The sequence below is a fragment of the Mastomys coucha genome, unplaced genomic scaffold (genome assembly GCF_008632895.1).
Source record: "Mastomys coucha isolate ucsf_1 unplaced genomic scaffold, UCSF_Mcou_1 pScaffold13, whole genome shotgun sequence".
Taxonomy (NCBI): Eukaryota; Metazoa; Chordata; class Mammalia; order Rodentia; family Muridae; genus Mastomys; species Mastomys coucha.
Genome location: NW_022196895.1, coordinates 3,889,754 through 3,910,108, shown reverse-complemented (window position 1 = coordinate 3,910,108; position 20,355 = coordinate 3,889,754). Strand labels below are relative to the sequence as shown.

At 38.5% G+C, this 20,355-nt stretch overlaps 1 protein-coding gene across 3 annotated transcripts in view; it reads left to right on the top strand.

Annotated features, from left to right (window-relative positions):
- The window catches only part of Armc4 (armadillo repeat containing 4), a 197,158-nt gene that overhangs the window by 86,632 nt on the left and 90,171 nt on the right, over nucleotides 1-20,355 (top strand). For all 3 annotated transcript variants that reach the window (XM_031364932.1, XM_031364933.1, XM_031364934.1), the window contains one exon: nucleotides 18,479-18,593. In XM_031364932.1, coding sequence (XP_031220792.1) covers nucleotides 18,479-18,593 — 115 coding nt within the window. The remainder of the gene's footprint in view (nucleotides 1-18,478; nucleotides 18,594-20,355) is intronic.

Sequence of the window (20,355 nt, the reverse complement as noted above, 5' to 3'; positions counted from 1 at the left end):
TGTCAGCTTGTATGTTTGTGACAGTGTCTGGCTGTGTACAACATAAGGGTCTTGAAATTTTGCTTCTCATATCTCTGCCTCTCTATTAGTAGTACTGTTTATTTCATGTTTTTACATTATACTATGATTTTCAGAACAGCTTATATATTTCAAAAGTATTTATATACCCAAGGGAAACATAGACAATTAACTTGAGAGAGGGCTTATAGGAAAGAGAACAACAAAGAGTGAGACAATGTTTTGCTTGACATTTGTAGCTCTTGTATCAAGTTTGAAGAAGAGGACTTTATAAGTTACTCTTTCTCTGAGATGAATGCTTTTCCAAATTACCACAGCTAATGAACCAGATTCTTACCCTCACCTAATGTCTGTGCCACCCTCCAAGCAGAACCATTGTTCATTGAAACAGTTGGTGAATGACTTTATGGATAGACCGTCTTAACACATACACCATTTCTTAAATGAATGTAACCTGTTCTCTGTAGGCTGAGAATAAAGTCACTTACTCAAGTCAAATAGCTTTGACCATAGCAGGAAGTCTGTATCCAAAAATCATGCCTACAATTCATTCCTTGGCGCCGCAGAACTGTCAACTCTCAGCTTAGCTACGATGGAGGTAAAATCCTTTGGTGATGTGAGGGTCATTAAAGTACAGCCTTATTACAAGGAAATCCAATGTCAAAATATTGGGCTTTTACCACAGTAAGAGCCAAGATTTTAAACTCTACTAAATACAAAACAAACAAACAAACAAACAAAAAGACTTTATATATTTATGTTCATTTAAGAAAATACTAGTAGTGATGTATTATTTTGAAATATACAGTTAATATGATTGGAGTTATTTAAAATTTATATTGAGAAAAACATATTTTCAGTATTACTGAAGACAAGCATCTACATAAGACTGTTAAATTGATTGTTGTTTTACATCAAACAAGGTTTATAATTCTCATTTTTATTTTTATAATATTTTATAAATTTTAAGGAATATGGCAAAAAAAGATATTGTAGGTATTGAAAGGGGGGTCTCTGGGAGGAGTTGAGGTACAAAAGGGAAACAAGAATGTGATTTAATTCTATTTACTTAAAATATGTTTTTAAATGTTTACAAATTCAGATAAATCGAAATCATGTAACTTTTCTCATCACAATGCAATAAAAGTTTTAAAAAGATATTTAAACAAAAAAATTCAGCAAACAATAATTATTTTAAGATATATTTTGTTGTTATGTCTCCCTTTTCATTTCTGATATTTTTAATTTGGATACCAACTCTTGTGCCTTCTGTTTAGTCTCGCTAAAGGTTCATCTATCTTATTGATTTTCACAAAGAACCAGCTCCTGGTTTTGTTGATTTTTTTGTATAGTTCTTTTTGTTTCTATTTTGTTTGATTATTTCCTGCCAACTACTCCTCTTGGATGTATTTGCTTCTCTTTGTTCTAGAGCTTTCAGATGTGCTGTCAAGCTGCTAGTTTACGCTCTCTCCAGTTTCTTTTTGGAGGCACTCAGAGCTGACTTTTCTTCTTAGCACTGCTTTAATTGTATCCCATAAATTTGGGTATGTGTACATTCATTTTCATTAAATTCTAAAAAGCCTTTAATTTCCTTCTTTATTTCTTCCTTGACCAAGTTATCACCAAGTAGAGCATTGTTCAGCTTCCATGTATATGTGTTCTTTCCATTGTTTTTGTTGATACTTAAGACCAGCCTTAGTCCATGGTGATCTGATAGGATGCATGGGATTATTTCAATCTTCTTGTATCTGCTGAGGCCTGTTTTGTGACCAATTATATGGTCAGTTTTGGAGAAGGTACCATGAGGTGCTGAGAAGAAGGTATATTCTTTTGTTTTAGGATGAAATGTTCTATAAATATCTGTTAGATCCATTTGGTTCATAGCTTCTGTTATTTTCACTGTGTCTCTGTTTAGTTTCTGTTTCTATGCTCTGTCCATTGCTGAGAGTTGGGTGTTGAGGTCTCCCATTATTATTCTGTGGGGTTCAATGTATTCTTTGAACTTTAGTAAAGTTTCTTTTGAGAATGTGCATGCCTTTGCATTTGTAACATAGATGTTCAGAATTGAGAATTCATCTTCATAGATTTTTTTCTTTGATGAGTATGAAATGTCATTTCTTATCTTTTTTGATAACTTTTGGTTGAAAGTAGATTCTATTCGATATTAGAATGGCTACTCCAGCTTCTTTCTTGGGACCATTTGCTTGGAAAAAATTTTCCAGCTTTTTACTCTGAGGTAGTGTCTGTGTTTGTCACTGAGTTGTGTTTCCTATGTGCAACAAAATGCTGGGTCCTGTTTACATATTCAGTCCGTTAGTTTATGTCTTCTTATTGGGCAATTGAGTCCATTGATGTTAAGAGATATTAAGGACCAGTGACTGTTGCTTCCTATTATTATTGTTGTTCGAGGTAAAATTATGTTTGTGTGGCTATTGTCTTTCAGGTTTGTTGAAAGATTAATTTCTTGTTTTTTCTATGGTGTAGTTTCCCTCCTTGTGTTGGAGTTTTTCATCTATTATCCTTTGTAGGGCTGGATTTATGGAAAGATATTGTGTAAATTTGGTTTTGTCATGGAATATCTTGTTTTCTCCATCTATGATAATTGAGAGTTTTGGTGGATGTAGTATCCTGGGCTGGCATTTGTGTTCTTGTAGGGTCTGTATGACATCTGTCCAGGATCTTCTAGCTTTCATAGTCTCTGGTGAGAAGTCTGGTGTAATTCTGATAGGCCTGCCTTTATATGTTACTTGACCATTCTCCCTTACTGCGTTTAATATTCTTTGTTTTGTGCATTTGGTGTCTTGATTGTTATGTGACAGGAGGAATTTCTTTTCTGGTCCAGTCTATTTGGGGTTCTGTAGGTTTCTTGTATTTTTATGGGCATCTCTTTCTTTAGGTTAGGGAAGCTTTCTTCTATAATTTTGTTGAAGATAGTTAGTGGCCCATTGAGTTGGTAATCTTTTTTCCCTTTTATACCTATTATCCTTAGGTTTGATCTTCTCATTTTGTCCTGAATTTCCAGGATATTCTGTGTTAGGAGCTTTTTGCATTTTGCACTTTCTTTGACTGTTGTGTCAATGTTTTCTATTGTATCTTCTGCACCTGAGATTCTCTCTTCTATCTCTTGTATTCTGTTGGTGATGCTTGCATCTGTGACTCCTTATTTCTTTCCTAGGTTTTCTATTTCCAGGATTGGTACCTGGTATCTGTCTAGAAAATTGTCCATTTCATCCAAGTTTTCCAGTTTTGTTGAGTCTAGGCTTTTGTAGTAGAATCTCATGATTTTTTGGATTTCCTCAGTGTCTGTTGCTATGTCTCCCTTTTCATTTCTGATCTTGTTGATTAGGATACAGTCTCTGTACCCTCTAGTTACTCTGACTAAGGGTTTATCTATTTTGTTGATTTTCTCAAAGAACCAGCTCCTGGTTTGGTTGATTCTTTGTATAGTTACTTTTGTTTCTATTTGGTTGACTTCAGCCCTGAGTTTGATTATTTCCTGCCTTCGACTCCTCTTGGGTAAATTTGCTTCTTTTTGTTCTAGAGCTTTTAGATGTGATGTCAAATTGCTGGTGAATGCCTTTTCCTGTTTCTTTGTGGAGGCACTTAATGCTATTAGTTTTCCTCTTAGGACTGTTTTCATTGTGTCTCATAAATTTGGGTATGTTGTGGTATCATTTTCATTAAACTCTAGAAAGTCTTTAATTCCTTTCTTTATTTCTTCCTTGACCAAGTTATCATTGAGTAGAGTGTTGTTAAGCTTCCACATGTATGTAGGCATTCTATCTTTTTAAAAAGATTTATTTATTATATGTAAGTACACTGTAGCTGTCTTCAGACACACCAGAAGAGGGCATCGGATGGTTGTGAGCCACCATGTGGTTGCTGGGATTTGAACTCATGACATTCGAAAGAGCAGTCAGCGCTCTTAACTGCTGAGTCATTTCTCCAGCCCCATGGGCATCCTATTTTTTATGTTGTTATTGAGGAACAGCCTTAGTCCATGGTGATCTGATAGGATGCAAGGAATTATTTCAATCTTCTTATATCTGTTGAGGCCTGATATTTGTCCAAATATATGGTCAATTTTGGAGAAGGTACCAGGAGGTGCTGAGAAGAAGGTACATCCATTTGTTTTAGGATAAAAAGTTCTATAGATATCTGTTAAATCCATTTGTTTCCTAACTTCTGTTAGTCTTACTGTATCTTTGTTTAGTTCTTGTTTCCATGATCTGTCCAGTGCAGAGTGTGGGGTGTTGAAATCTCTCACTACTATTGTGTGCAGTGCAATGTGTGATTTGAGCTTTAGTACTCTTTTATGAAGGCAGATGCCCTTGCATTTGGGGCATAGAGGTTCAGAGTTGTGAGTTCATCTTGGTAGATCATACCTTTGGTGAGTATGAAATGTCCCTCCTTATCTTTTTTGATCACTTGAGGATGAAAGTCAATTTTATTAGATATTAGAATGGCTACTCCAGGTTTTTTCTTGGGACCATTGGCTTGGAAAATTGTTTTCCATCCTTTTATTGTGAGATAGTGTCTGTCTTTGTCACTGAGGTGGGTTTTCTTGTATGCAAAAAAAAAAGTTGGGTCCTGTTTACGTAACAATCTGATAGTCTATGTTTTTTTGGGGGGGAATTGAGTCCATTGATATTAATAGATATTAAGGAAAATTAATAGTTGTTTCCTGTTATTTTTTTTTTGTTAGAGTTGGAATTCCATTCATGTGGCTATTGTCTTTTAGTTTTGTTGGAAGATTACATCTTTGCTTTTTCAAGGATGTAGTTCCCCTCCTTGTGTTGGAGTTTTCCATTTATTATCCTTTGAAGAGCTGGATTTGTGGAAATATATTGTGTGAATTTGGTTTTGTCATGGAATACTTTGTTTTCTCCATCTATGGTAATTGAGAGTTTTGCTGGGTATAGTAGTCTGAGCTGGGATTTGTGTTCTCTTAGGGTTTGTATGACACCAACCAAGGATCTTCTGGCTTTCATAGTCTCTGTTGAGAAGTCTGGTGTAATGATAGGTCTGCCTTTATATATTACTTGACCTTTTTCCCTCACTGCTTTTAGTATTCTTTTTTGTTTTGTGCATTTGATGTTTTGATTATTATGTGGCGGGAGGAATTTCTTTTCTGATACAGTCTATTTGGAGTTCTATAGGTTTCTTGTATGTTCACGATCATCCTTTTCTTTAGGTTAGGGAAGTTTTCTTCTATAATTTTGTTGAAGATATTTACTGGCCCTTTAAGTTGGAAGTCTTCACTCTCTTCAATACCTATTATCCTTAGGTTTGGTTTTCTCATTGTGTCCTGGATTTCCTGGATGTTTTGGGTTAGGAAATTTTTGTATTTTGTGTTTTCTTTGACTGTTGTGTCAATGTTTTCTATGGTATCTTCTGCCCCTGAGATTCTCTATTCTATCTCTTGTATTCTGTTGGTAATGCTTGCATCTATGTTTCCTGACTTCTTTCCTAAGATTTCTATCTCCAGAGTTGTCTCTCTTTGTGATTTCTTAACTATTTCTACTTCCATTTTTAGGTCCTGGATGGTTTTGTTCAATTCCTTCACCTATTTGTTTGTACTTTCTGTAATTCCTTAAGGGATTTTTGTGTTTCCTCTTTAAGGGCTTCTACTTGTTTACTTGTGATCTCCTATAATTCTTTAAGGGATTTTTTTGTTTCCTATTTAAGGGCTTGTACCTCTTTGTCTGTGTTCTCCTGTATTTCTTTAAGGGAGTTATTCATGTCCTTCTTAAATTCCTCTATCACCATCGTGAGATATGATTTTAGACCTAAACCTTGCTTTTCCAATGTTTTGGAATATCTAGGACTTGCTGTGGTGGGAGTACTAGGTTCTGATGAAGCCAAGTAGTCTTGGTTTCTGTTGGTAAGATTCTTGCATTTGCCTTTCACCATCTGTTGATCTCTGGTGTTAAATGTTCTTGCTGTCTCTGGCTGGAGCTTGTTCTTCCTGTGGGTCTGCAAGCCTGTGTCAGCACTTCTGGGAGATCAGCTCTCCTCTGGTAAGATCCTGGCGCAGATGGCTGTGGATCAGTCATCCCTCCTGAGTCCTGGGGTCAGAGCACACCCTGGAGAGAGGATCTCTACTTGTGGGAAAGATTCAGAGAGGGCTGTGGATCTGTTGTCCCTCCTAGGTGTGGTCTGACGTAGAAAGGATGCTGACCCGGCTGTCCTGCCACTTGTGAGGCCTGTGCCTCCTGGCTGGTCCCACCTTAGAAAGTCACTGGAGAGAAAATCTCCTGTATTTCTTTAAGATGGGTATTTATGTCCTCCTTAAATTCTTCTATCATCATCATGAGATATGATTTTAAATCAGACTATTGCTTTTCTGGTGTGTTGGATTATCCAGGGCATGCTGAGGTGGAAGAACTGGGTTCTGATGATGCCAAGTATCCTTAGTTTCTATTGCTTGCATTCTTATGCTTGCTTATTGCCATGTGGTTATCTCTGGTGTTAGCTGGTCTTGCTGTCTGTGAGCCTGTGATCTAGGTGTGTCAGTACTCTTAGGAGACCAGCTCTCTTAGAACAGGATTTGGGTATGGAGAAATTTGGCACAGTGTTAGCTTCAGGGCACGGATGGAAACTGGAAGGATCACATCCCCAGTTTCTCTGCAGTTCCTTTGTCCTGTGGGCTCCTTGGCACTTCCCACTTGGGCCAGCAATAGTGGTGGTCTCACCTGCAATCTTAGGTGTGACAGCACTCCTGAGAGTACAGCTCTCTCTGTGCAGAATTTGGGTATGGAGAGCGCAAAATAAGAACAATTTTTTGATATTGGATTTCATTGTAATAAGGCTGTACTTCAATGACCCTCATGTCACCAAAAAAATCTTACCTCCATCATAGCTAAGCTGAGAGTTGACAGTTCTGCAGCACCAAGGAATGAATTGTAGGCACGATTTTTAGATACAGACTTCCTGCTCTGGTCAAAGCTATTTGACTTTAGTGAGTGACTTTATTCTCAGCCTACAGAGAACAGGTTACATTAATTTAAGAATGGTGTGTGTATTAAGACGGTCTATCCATAAAGTCATTCACCAACTGTTTCAATGAACAATGGTTCTGCTTGGAGGGTGGCACAGGTATTAGGTGCGGGTAAGAATCTGGATCATTAGCTGTGATAATTTGGAAAAGCATTCATCTCAGAGAAAGAGTAACTTATAAAGTCCTCTTCTTCAAACTTGATACAATAGTTACAAATGTCAAGCGAAGCACTCAGTCTCACTCTTTGTTGTTCTCTTACAAGCTACCTCCCAAGTTAATCGTCTATGTTTCTTTTGGGTATATAAATACTTTTGAAATATATAAGCTGTTCTGAAATCCATAGTATAGTGTAAAAACATGAAATAAACAATACTACTAATAGAGAGGCTGAGATAGGAGAAGCAAGATTTCAAGACCCTTATGTTGTACACAGCGAGACACTGTCATGAACAAACAAGCTGACAGTGTATATATATTGTACAATATTTGACCTATTTCTCAATTTACCAAATTAGAGAGACCATTGGATGACAATCAACAAATTTCTAATTCCTCATATATTTGGATTTCATTCAATTAGGATGTGTTGGTAATATTAATTTTCATATTAAGCTATTAAAAAGTAATTGTCACTTCCTGTTGTTTTTGTTGTAAGAGGTGGAATTAGGTTTGTGTGGGTTTGTTGAAACATTACTTTCTTGCTTCTTCTAGGGTATAGTTTTGTTCCTTATGTTGATGTTTTCCATCTATTATACTTTGTAGGGCTGATTTGTGGAAAGATATTGTGTAAATTTTGTTTTGTCATGGAATATCTTGTTTACTCCATCTATGGTAATTGAGAGTTTTGCTGGGTATAGTAACCTGAGCTGGCATTTTTGTTCTCTTAGGGTCTATATGACATCTGCCCAGGATCTTCTAGCTTTCATAGTCTCTGGTAGAAGTCTGGTGTAATTCTGATGGGCCTGCCTTTATAGGTTACTTGACCTTTTTCCCTTACTGTTTTTAAAATTCTTTCTTTGTTTTGTGCATTTGGTGTCTTGACTAATATGTGATGGGAGGAATTTCTTCTCTGGTTGAGTCTATTTGGAGTTCTGTAAGCTTCTCATATGTTCATGGGCATCTCTTTCTTTAGGTTAGGGAAGTTTTCTTCTATAATTTTGTTGAAGATATTTTCTGGCCCATTACATTTTCACTCTCTTCTATACCTATTATCCTTAGGTTTGGTCTTCTCATTACATCCTGGATTTCCTGGATGTTTTGGGTTAGGATCTTTTTGTTTTTTGCATTTTCTTCGACTGTTATGTCAATGTTTTTTATGGTCTCTTTTGCCCCTGAGATTCTCTCTTCAATCTCTTGTTTTCTGTTGGTGATGCTCGCATCTATGACTCCTGAATTCTTTCCTAAGTTTTGTATCTCCAGGGTTGTCTCTTTTTCTGATTTCTTTATTGTTTCTATTTCCATCTTTAGATTCTGGATGGTTTTGTTCATTTCCTTCACCTGTTTGATTGTGTTTTCCTGTAGTTCTTTAAGGAATTTTTGTGTTTCTTCTTGAAGGGCTTCTAGCTGTTCACCTGTGTTCTCCTGTATTTCTTTGAGGTTGCTATTTATGTCTTTCTTAAGGTCCTGTATCATCATCATGAGAAGTGATTTTAGATCTGAATCTTGCTCTTCCAGTGTGATGGTGTGTCTAGGACTTGCTATGGTGGGAGAATTGGGTTCTGACGATGCCAAGTAACCTTGGTTTGTGTCATTTTTTTTCTTAAGATTGCCTTTTGCCATCTTGTTATCTCTAGTGCTACCTGCCCTTGCTAAATCTGCCTGGGGTCTGTCCTTCCTGTGATCCTGGTTGTGTCAGAACTCCTCAGAGTCAAGCTGTCTCTGTGACCCTGTGATTCTGAGATCCTGTTATCCTGGGCTTGTTAGAGCACCTGGGAGTGCAGGAGCTTCCTCTGGGTGTTTTCGGACTGGCTGCAGAGTTTGTGCCCAAGTTCTGCAGCATTAATTGCCTCTCTTTCTCTCTTCTCTCTCTCTCATCTGGAAGTCTTATGATACACTTAACTTTTTTGTTTGTTTGCTTGTTTTTTTTTTTAACAATTTCATATACATATATAACTTATTATGAAGACATTTCCTCACATTACACTCTGGTATCTTTTCTTCTTTCCATATAATCCCAGTTGGACTCCAGTGGCTACCCTTTTATACAAAATGATAGCCCCTCTTTATTCCATTCAAGTCAATAATAACACCCCAGGACAGATGTGGGCTCATGGGCACTTCCTCCATTCATGATGGGAAGCTGGAAGTCTAAATCGTATGCAGGTCTTTCTACCTGCTTCTGTCCATGACTGCAATTGCTGTATCATCTCTGGATAACAGAATTTCATGAGACTCCTTGCCATCCATTGGCATTTAATTTACTTCCATCCCTCCTCCTGTGATGCTTGCTGAGTCTCGTGTATATGTGTGAACATGTGCATGTGTGTTTCTGTCTGATATAGATGTTCCATTTGGGACTGAGTGCTCAATAGTCATTTTAATTTTCATCTAATTCAAAATATTTACCATTATTTTCTATTTAAAATCCATAAGGCTCAAGAAAGTTTATGGACATATAATGATTGTAAATGTTTCTGGGATAGATTATTGATGGCCCATCAATGTATAGCGTTGAAATCAGGATAATTATTTAAAATTTTTTTGAGATTCATTTTGTTTTTAGTATATGAGTGTTTTGCCTGGATATATGCCTATGTGCCACATGTGTATCTGGTGCCTGTGGATTTCAGAAGAAAGTGTTAGATCCCTTCAACCTGGAGTTACAAATGTGTGTGAGCTGTCATGTGGGTACTAGGAACCCAAACCAGGTCCTCTGCAAGACCATCAAATGCTCTCAATCACTGAGCCACCTCTCCAGTCAGAAGTCCTGGCAATTATTGCCATCTCTTTGAATAGGTATCATTTCTTAGTGTTGGAAGATTTGAACACAAAGAAACTCTCCTTTTTGTAAAACACATTGAATTATTGTGAATGATAGGGACCTCACTAAAGATTAGAACTCATTTTTCTTACCTACCTGTATTTTGGTACCCATCATCTGTCTTCTCTTTATCCCCCTCCCCAAACCCCCACTTATCACCATTCTCTTCTCTACTTTTATGAAGAGACTATTTTCAGGTGTTTTAAATGGGTGAGACCAAGTAATAACTTATTTCATCTGTCTTATTTCCCTTAATATAATTCTCTATATTTTCATCTATGCTGTTGGAACATTTCAGCCTTTCATTCTTTGTGTAGTTGAATAGTATTCACCAGCTGACAGAGACTTACACTGCTTTGATATTTAACTACTGTATACAGTACAGTAAGCATAGGCCTTCATATTTCTCTTTGATCTCTCTGATACTTCCATCTGATATTTTTCTTGAACATAGAAATTAACTGTTGCTTAGTTTCTAAATTTTCAGTATTTTCCATGTGCTATTTGTTACCAATTCCTGTTTAAAGCAGTAAGGGAGTAAGGAATACATTTTCTGTGATTTCAGGGTTTTTTCTTTCAGTTTTAGCTTTGTTGCCTGGGGATGTGGTCAGTTTTTGTAAATATATACGTGCACTATCATTTCAAAATTGATTAGGATTGAGGATGTAGCCGAGCAACAGCTCACTCACCGAGCATAAGCAAGGCCCTAGGCAGAAGGTTGGTTCAATCTCAACTAAATGAAACAATGAAAATAAATGTTAAGTCAGACAAATAAATGTATTGTTTGGTATTCTCTTTATATTATTAAAATTTTATTTCACAAACTCCCAAGAAAAGGCTTGTACCTTTTTAAAGTCACAGCTATAGTTTTGTGTGTTATATTTTCTCTGTTTGCAGTTCTTCTCCTTGGCCAGTATGAGCCCTCCTTTGTCTTCCTCTGTCTTCTGTCTTCCACAGCCCCTGCCTTTGCAGCTGTTCTGGGCACTAACTCACCCTTAAGTTATTCAGGTTTTTGTTGTAGTGACAAAATTCCTGAGAAAAATAATTTGAAAGTGGAAACATTTACTTTGGCTCCCACGTTCCATAGCTGTCTCCACTGAGTTTTAAGCTATTGTGAAATTCAGCAGCATGGCACAGGACATGCAGTGGAGCAAAGCTGCTTATTTTATGGTGCCAGGAAATATAAAGGAGAGCCAAAGAAAGGAAACCAGAGAGGAGAGAGTCCTGTAGACACAGCACACTCTTCAGGGATGTGCCCCTTGTCACCTAATGTCTCCATATAGGCCCCATTACCTCCCAATAGTGCTGTCCCATGACTAATCCATCAGTGGGGTCAGAGCCCTTATGAACTTGTCACTTTCTTAAATCCCTACACGACCATTCAGGTGCGCATGACTTTAGGAGACATTTCACATTTAAATCACAACTAACATGATCGATTGTCCTGATACTAGATGTTTTTTCTAGTTTCCTGTTCAGCCTCAGATACTTCATACTGTTTCTGTCTCCCTCATCCTGCTCAGCTTCTGATGTCCCACGCCAGACTTCTCTACCATGCCTGCACTCCCTTCACCATAGCCAGGAATCTCAGTTAGCTCTCAGTAATGTCTTCCTTATTACTCAAGTTATTTCTCCCTTCGCTTTATTTCCAAAGCTTCATTTAATCCCAATGTCTAGAATCTGAGAGTTAATGACTATCTTCTCCTACACTCAAGAGATCCCCACAGCATCACTCTTGGTTCTAAGCCTGTGCTGGGCTGCGGCTACGTTGCCCTCTACTCTCGACGACTACTCACTGAGCCTTCATTATGCTGCTGGGCTGGAGAAGGAAGAGGATTTTTTACTGTCATTTTTGGAGGCTATAGAAGTCTAACTTGATAATTTTCTTCCATGCTTTATAAATGTCATCCTGATGCCTTGTTGGCCTCGTTCTCTCGAGCGATCAGATTTCATGTGCATCATGATTCTTTATCCATAATGTCCTCAGATTTAATGTCTGTGTCCCTCCAAAGTTCAGATGTTTAAATCTAATCCACCATGTGAGGGTATTTGATAGTTGGACTTGGGAAGTGGTAATATCATGAGTTGGAGGTTTTCATGAATGGAACAAAGGCCTCTTTAAGGGGCCCCATGAAGCTCCCTTACCTCTTGTGCAATGGAAGAGTATGACCCCTATGAACCAGGAAGCAGGCTTGCACTGAGTACAAGTCTGCCAGAGCATTTACATTTAACCTTCTTAATCTTCAGAGTTCTGGGGATTCGTGTTGCTTAGCAGTCAGCCCAGCTGTCTGTCCACTATTTCAGTCAGAATTGACTCAGGCATATCCCATTTTCCTTGTTAATTTCAAGACCTCTTTGTATTTGGATTTCAGCAATTTGATTATGTGTACATAGGTATTGGTTTTAAACAATTATTATTGTTTATTCTATTTGGGGTTTACTGAGATCATTGTACCTGGGAATTGATATTCTCCATCAATTCTAGAATAATCTCAATTTTACCTTCACAAATATCTATTTTCCTCCCTCCTTAGTACTCCATTTATACATATATTATTTTATTTAATAACATTCCATAGGCTCTTGACTCCTGTTTCTTCCCTCATTTTTTTGGTCATTACTTTTCTCTTTGAAAAGTCCTCTTTTCCATGGGATACCTTTAATGATCTGCAAGTTCACAATGCCCTTCCTTTGCCATGACCAGTATGCTGTAAGCCCATCACATGAATTCTTTATTTCTAATAATTAGTGTTTTATTAACCTAGAATTTCTATTTATTCTTTACACACATTGGGGGCAGACAGAGAGTTAAATTATACAAATTGCTTTTCAAGAGCAAGGAATACTTATTCAGTGGGTTATAGAGGTCCTAGTGTCCAAGTAAACCTCACACAGTCCTGGAAAAAGTATGGATAGGCAATAGATAAGCCAAGTATATGTGTATGTGTATGTATATAATGTGTACAGTGGTAGCTGCCTATATATCTACTCCATTAAATTTTAGGATAAAATCAATGATTTTTTTCTGTAGGGGAAAAAGCTGCTAAAAATTCAAGTAATTAAAAGATTATGGGTACAGTATGATATAAAAAAGAAAATTATTTGTTGTTATTTGGAGGCATGGAAAGCTATTCTGAAGACATACTAAAGCTCAAGATCAGAAAGTAAATCAGTGATAGACCCAATAACATGAAATATAAGTAACAAAGAAGAGTTAAGAATGAAGACAGTAAGTCAGCTGCAGCTCTACCACAAGTGCACTAAAGCAGAAGGATGGAGCACTCATAGAACAGAAGGATGGAACACTCATAAAACAGAAGGATGGAGCACTCATAAAACAGAAGGATGGAGTACTCATAGAACAGAAAGATGGGGCACTCATAAAACAGAAGGATGGAGCACTCGTAAAACAAGGATGGAGCACTCATAAAACAAGGATGGAGCATTCATAAAACAAGGATGGAGCACTCATAAAACAAGGATGGAGCACTCATAGAGCAGAAGGATGGAGCACTCATAGAATAGAAGGATGGAGCCCTCAGCTTCAGCTCTACCACAAGAGCACTAAAATAGAAATGTGGCGCACTCAGTCTGCTTTGGGGAACTTGGGCAAGCTGTGGTCCACAAGAGGAAACACTCAGAATGTCATCAACTCAAGCTGGGAAGACAGAGAAACTGGGAAAGGTCTCCATTTCATAATTTCCAATAAAATAACTGTTATATGAGAATTACAAAATACCTGTACTACAAAATACAGATGGGGCAATTCAGAGAGTACCTGTCAGGGTGACATTTGCAGTGAAAAAAAGAGACTCACATGATCACTGTGGGAGCTCCCAGGGTCACCAATGTAACTAAACAGTAAACTTCGCTCTGGAAGCTGGATGATGAAGCTTCTCTTACTGTGACATTATTATAAAACATGCAAAATTATTGTTCCAAATACATTGATTTTTTTTTCCCATAAAGAACCATTAGTCTTGCCCATGATACAAAACAAATTGTTTATATCTGTGGGCTTGGTGGTCAAGGAACCCAGCTAGACATCTTTCAGTCCTTAATAAGGAGACCAGGAAACAGAAACAGCTGCATCTTTTTTCAAATTTACATGTTTTGTTTGTCTGTGTTTTTTTATGGAAGGTAGTGTGGAGATAGAGTCTCATGGACCTCAGGTACTATGTATGTATCTGAAGATGACCTTGAACATCCAATCCTCTTGCCTTGATCTACTACTGGAGCTACAGGTGTGTGCCACCAAACCCAGTATTGCTGTTAATTTTTCCTAATAGATGGAAATTGAATGCCTAGCCATCTCCCCAGAGCTATTATTCTGCAACAGTTTGATTTCCATCGTAAAGCAGAAGATTCTGAAAAGTCAGCTTTGTCTGTGATGTCAGTGATGAGATAAAAGTCCCTTGCTATCAGGATGAGGGGAGTTACCGCTTCTGGAAACCAACTCAAACCAAGTTGACAGTCAATTTAAGACCTACAGAAAGCATGTAAATGCATGGAAAATGGTTAGTTGCTTAAATTAATATCACCTGTGAGACTACCATTGCTCCACAAGAAGCAAAGTCGTAAAGAGATTCTTTGTTAATATATGCTCAATCTAGAAACAATTTCAAATTTAAAAATATTACTGGTTAGAGTTAGAATGGAGGCATGGACTTTGCAAGTGTGAGGTTTACAAAGGAATGTACTTGTGCTGGGAGAGACTTTTCTGGTTTACTGAAAAAAGAAACAAGCAAAAACTGTCTTGTTTCAGATCTGACTAACCAGTATCCTAGGGTGGTAGTTACGGGGCCTGTACCTGGCAAGCCTTGTAAGGTGCTTCTGTCAGGGAGAACATAGAACTACAGGCAAAACAGTGTGCTGAGGCTCCAGAAAAGATTAGACCCCTAAAAGAGGTTTTTTTTAACTTCCTCTCCCTTCCTTCCTTTCCTTTTTATTTGATTTTATCTTTTATTATATTTTGTTTGCATTTTGGTTTTTGTTTTCCAAAACAGGATTTCTCTTAATATCCCTGATTGTCCTGGAATACTTTGTAGACCAAGCTGGCCTTGAACTCAGATCTGCCTATCACTCCCAACCTTGTTTTACTTCCATACGTTTGTGTTACGACAGTGTAGTCCAAGCTGGCCTGGAACTCCCGATCCTTCTGCCTAAGTCTCCCAAATCTGAGATTTTCAGGTGATTTTGATACAGACCCTGAGCATTGGGTCACACTGGCACTGCTACTGGAGCACAGTTGTCCTGTGGTCCATAGCAGCATCGGCTCTGTGCACTTGGTACACATGTACACACCTGCTACAGCAATGGCGCCCAGTCCCTCACCAGATTGTACTTCCCTGAAGGACAATTAGCATGCAAGCAGTCCCTATTTGAAGATCTGTGTTGATGAATTCTGTAGTCTATCTGTAAGTAAAGATAACATGGGCTGGAACATTGTCCAGTGCTCAGCCGTTAAGAGGACATGCTGCTCTTGGACAGGACCTAAAATCAATTCTCAGCACTCACATTGCCTCAAACATCTTTAACTTCATCTCTGGGTGGATCTGTGCTTCTCGTTTCCAAGGACACTTTCACTCATGTGTCCCTATCTCCTATAATTAAAAATGAAACGTCTTTAAAAATTATGAATATCCTTTCATTTCTATACTCTGAGGTCTGGATACGGGAAAACACTGAAAATTTCTGAGCTGTCCTGAGCACATCTTTCTAGCTAAGGTTAGAAAAGGTGACATTCTGCCTGTATTATTATTAGTAGTATTACTATATTACTATAGTATCATAGTATACTGTAGTATAGTATTATACTACTACTACTACTACTACTACTACTACTACTACTACTACTACTACTAGTATAATAATAAATACATGGGGTCTTGAGTAACACCCTCCTTAGCCTCCCTGTGGGGTATCCACAGGATGCTTCACAATGCTCAGCTCCAACCCGTCATCTGGCTTCAGCTCTTTTGCTATACGCAGATCGTCCATTGGCAGTCTATTTATACCACATTAGTGCATTTTTATGCTTTGAATTGGTGATGATGATGTCATCTAATGCCCCTAAGAAGAGTTCTGAAGCAGTACCCAGAGGCGATAAGCACCAGGAAGCTGTACTGTGCCCTTCAAATACTTGTTTGATGAACTTAGTTTAAGCATGAGTTATAGTGCTGTACAATGTTTATTCAATAGCTATCATTTTAAAACACATAGGACTGCATTTATCTGATCAATTAGTGAACATTCTTGGGCCAGAGGCTTGTAAGAAGAAGTCTGTTCTCAGCCCAGCCATCCTTGGTAATGAAAGTCGAATGTATTTATTATTTTTGAATGCCTAGTCTTTAGTGTTTAGTAAACATTCATGGACTTTTATGAGCAATTGTTTGGATAAGAGAAGTGGAAGGAAAAAATTCGTTTCTTGAAAAAAAATTACTGAACTCAGAATAAGGGTTTTAATACTACCCAGAGAAACAGGAAGCCATTGGAGATGGTTTAGTCCTAAAAGAATCCCTTGATTGTGAATTGTTCAATAGGCTTGATTGAACCTGGAACAAGGTTGGTATGAGAGAGAGCAACACATGCCTGGGTTGCTGTTCACAGGGAGCTTGTGCAGAAGTTTGAGCATGCCTTCCAAGGGAAGTATTGTAGAAATGGAAGTGGAGATAGGCTGAACATATCAAGCTGAGGCATGCGGATTCTACCACAGAGCTGAGGACAGGGTGTGAAGACAAGGAGCAGGTGACAGACAAAGGGACTGAGGCATGGAGTCAGTGATTGTCACCCAAGGATGGAGCCGGCAAGGGATGGGGCTAACCTGTGGGGTTTGCCTCGCTCGACTTAGCTCTAGTGTGTGCTATGGTTTTGGTATTTTCTTCACACCATGCTATTGCACCTGTTCTACTGAGACTTTTAAGATACCAGTAATGAATCACAGACCTTATTCACTATATCTAAGTAGCTGAGGAATTTCTGAGGCTATTGGGTGAAAGAGGGTGACAATAGATCTACTTTTATAATGAAGGGTGAATTTTTGTAGCTAATTCTAAAATTTTGTCTGGAGAGATGGATGTTCGATTTATTTGTGTGTGCATGTTTGTGTGCACAGGCATGTGTGCGTATATGCATGCGTATATGTTCCTGATTGTGTATATGTAAGGGGGCACTTAGAGGCTAGTGGTTGGCATAGAAATGACTTCCTGGATTGCTTCCTTTCTTAATTATTTTTAATTTTAGTTAATTAAAAAATAGATGTGTGCTTATATTTTTGTGGGTGGGTATGTTCCAGAGAAGAGCAGTGGGTGCTAGAAAATAAACTTGTGTCCTCTGAAAAAGCAACAAGGGTCCTTTAGTGCTGAATTATCTCAGTAAAAGGAGTTATTTATTAAGAGTTCATTTCTACAAAGAAAAAAAGGCTGGTTGCTATTTTGCTATAGTCTGTTAGCGTCACCCATTGCACCAAGCTGCCCATAAGCCACTTGGAATTGTTGGATAAGATTTATCCCCTGACAGACATCTCAAATAATAAAGAAATGTAGATTTCTTAAAATGTCAACAGTAAAGGGAGATTTGAATGGCATGTTAAAAGCTAGGATTTAGACTGTTTGGGGCTAAATACTACATATGTTCAATTGAGCTGGAGATTAAATGTAACAGGAATTGGGACGGTCGTTATCGTTCCTCATCTGCTTTGAATTTAATGCATCTCCATGAACAAAACTGTGTTTGTGAAGGATATTAAGGTTTGTTTGGCCTTGTCCTCCACCCCCAGCACTCTGTGGCCCTCTCGCAAGGCTTTGTTCCCTGAGCTGACTGACACATAAACAGAAGACAGATGGTGCAGAGATGACTCTCATGATAATTCATTTTTCAGCTAGTCATGAAGATATTTTGATTACAGTATGTTTAAGTGATTACAACACCGTCAGTTGTGCTAGGCTTGCTGGGAAGGAGCAAATGGGAAACAAGTTATGTGTTGTTTGTGCCCAACAAAAGATGCACCGTGGTGTGATGATTTTAATTCCTAATGTCAAACTAAGGCTGAAGGAGATTAAAATATGTATACCATAAGGTAAGTCAATTAAACACAGATCACATGAAATTATAACTACACAACTCTGAGGCATAAATATTTTGTTTTGGAGAGTAAAATGCTGTTATGTGGAAGAAACCAGTGTTTTCTTAGAGGTAGCTGTCTGCGCACAGCTACTTAGGATACCGTGTGGCTTGATTTTAGTTTACACAAATCATAATTATCATTCAGCAAGCTTACTGAGTCATGAAGGTTGAAACTGAAATCACAGGGCTTGAGCATTCAATAGAATAAATCCTGTTGTTCTGGGAGTATTGATCTAGGAGTTGGGCCCAGCAGAAGTCTAGGCCCAAACTAGAATTGTGTGACTAAGGGGACTACGTGAATGTTCCCATTTGTTTACAGCTTACAATTCACACCACTGTGTTTGGCTTCTCCACAGGATAATTGATCGCTTAGATGGAGTTCGCTTATTGTGGTCCCTGCTCAAAAACCCACACCCAGACGTGAAGGCCAGTGCAGCGTGGGCACTCTGTCCCTGCATTGAAAATGCAAAGGTAGATGGGATTGCAAACTAGTCTCTTGTAGAACTTCTAAACATTTGAATCATGTCAGCACAGGCGACTCATTTATTTGGATTCGCTTTTGGTCAGATTCATCTGATAGAAAAAAGATGACTAAATATTTATAGTAAAGTGCTTTTTTGCAATGCTTTCTTCTGGTTGTTTGAAAAACATCACATGAAACTAGACAAAAGTAACAGCAAAGTGCCTTGTTCTTCTCTTTTGGGAGATGAGAACATGACTGCACTATATTTTCTGTTGCTTAAGGAGAGGACAAACTGGGGGACCTTGGCTGCTTTCCCAGGGTTACAGTAGTAGCAACAGCAGAGTGTCCTTGAAAAGGTCATGTAACATTAAAGGCGGGATCAAACATTTATCTGTTGATAAATGTTATTAGTTACTTTAGTTTTCATTTGTAAATTTTGTTTTTTCAAAGATCTCTTTCAGCCTGCTTTTCTCTTTGTGGCACTAGAATAGAATCCGGGTCTCACACATACTCCGAAATCTGTCTTGGTAGAGTCAGATGCCAGGCTGACCTCAGCTTACAGGCAGATCCTCACTCCTTCAGGCCCCTGAGTCGCTTTGATTTTAGGTACTTGCCTCCAAACCCACCCTGCTTCTCTTACCTTTACTTCACATTCTACAATTTCTCTTAAAGACTGTTGCCACTGAATGTTTTAATTTATTATTAAGGAATTTCTATACAAATTTAGTGTGACCTAAATTATTATCCCAAATATGAAAAAATGAGTTGTGAGGTTTGTTAGGAGTAGATTTTGGTTTTGCTACTATAAAATGACAATTGGACCATAGTTTTATCAAAGCACAAATAAATAAAAAACTGGTAAAGAGCTCAAGTGTTCACCTAGAGAAAAATTGACAAGAGGATAGTAGTTAATATTGTATTATACAGTGGGCTGGGGTCCAGAGCAGACCTTGGGTGCAAGCTCTGCAGCCAGTCTCACAACACCCAGAGGAAGCTCCACTTCCAGGCATTCTAACACACCTAGGATCAGAGGTGAGGAGGAACCAAAATCTTTCCCAACTGGGAGTAACTGGGACCAGTGAGACCAGACACATAGGAACTCTGCTAGCCCAGTGACTTGGGTTCCTTCCGATCTGTCTGGGCTGTGGCCCAGAGCAGACCTTGGGCACAAGCTCTGCAGCCAGTCCTACAACACCCAGAGGAAGCTCTACTCCCAGGCATTCTGACACACCTAGGATCAGAGGTGAGTAGGAACCAACATCTGTCCCAACATTGGGAGTAACTGGGACTAGCAGGACCAGGCCACAGGAACTCCACCAGCCCAGTAACTCGGGTTCCTTCCAGTCTGTCTGGGTTAGTGTTCTGAGCAGACCTTGGGCGCAAGCTCTGCAGCCAGTCCCACAACACACAGAGAAAGCCCCACTCCCAGATCTAATAAGCTCAGGATCACAGGATTCCAGAATCACAGGATCATAGAGACAGCTTGACTCTGAGGAGTTCTGACACAACCAGGATCACAGGAAGGACAGGCTCCAGTCAGATTTAGCAAGGGCAGAGTTTAGAGTTTAGATTTAGCAAGTTTAGAGTTAACCAGATGGTGGAGGGCAAGCCTAAGAAAATAAACAACACAAACCAAGGTCACTTGCCATCATCAGAACCCATTTCTCCCACCATAGCAAGTCCTGGAAACACCATCACACTGGAAAAGCAAGATTCAGATCTAAAAATCACTTCTCATGATGATGATACAGGACCTTAAGAAAGACATAA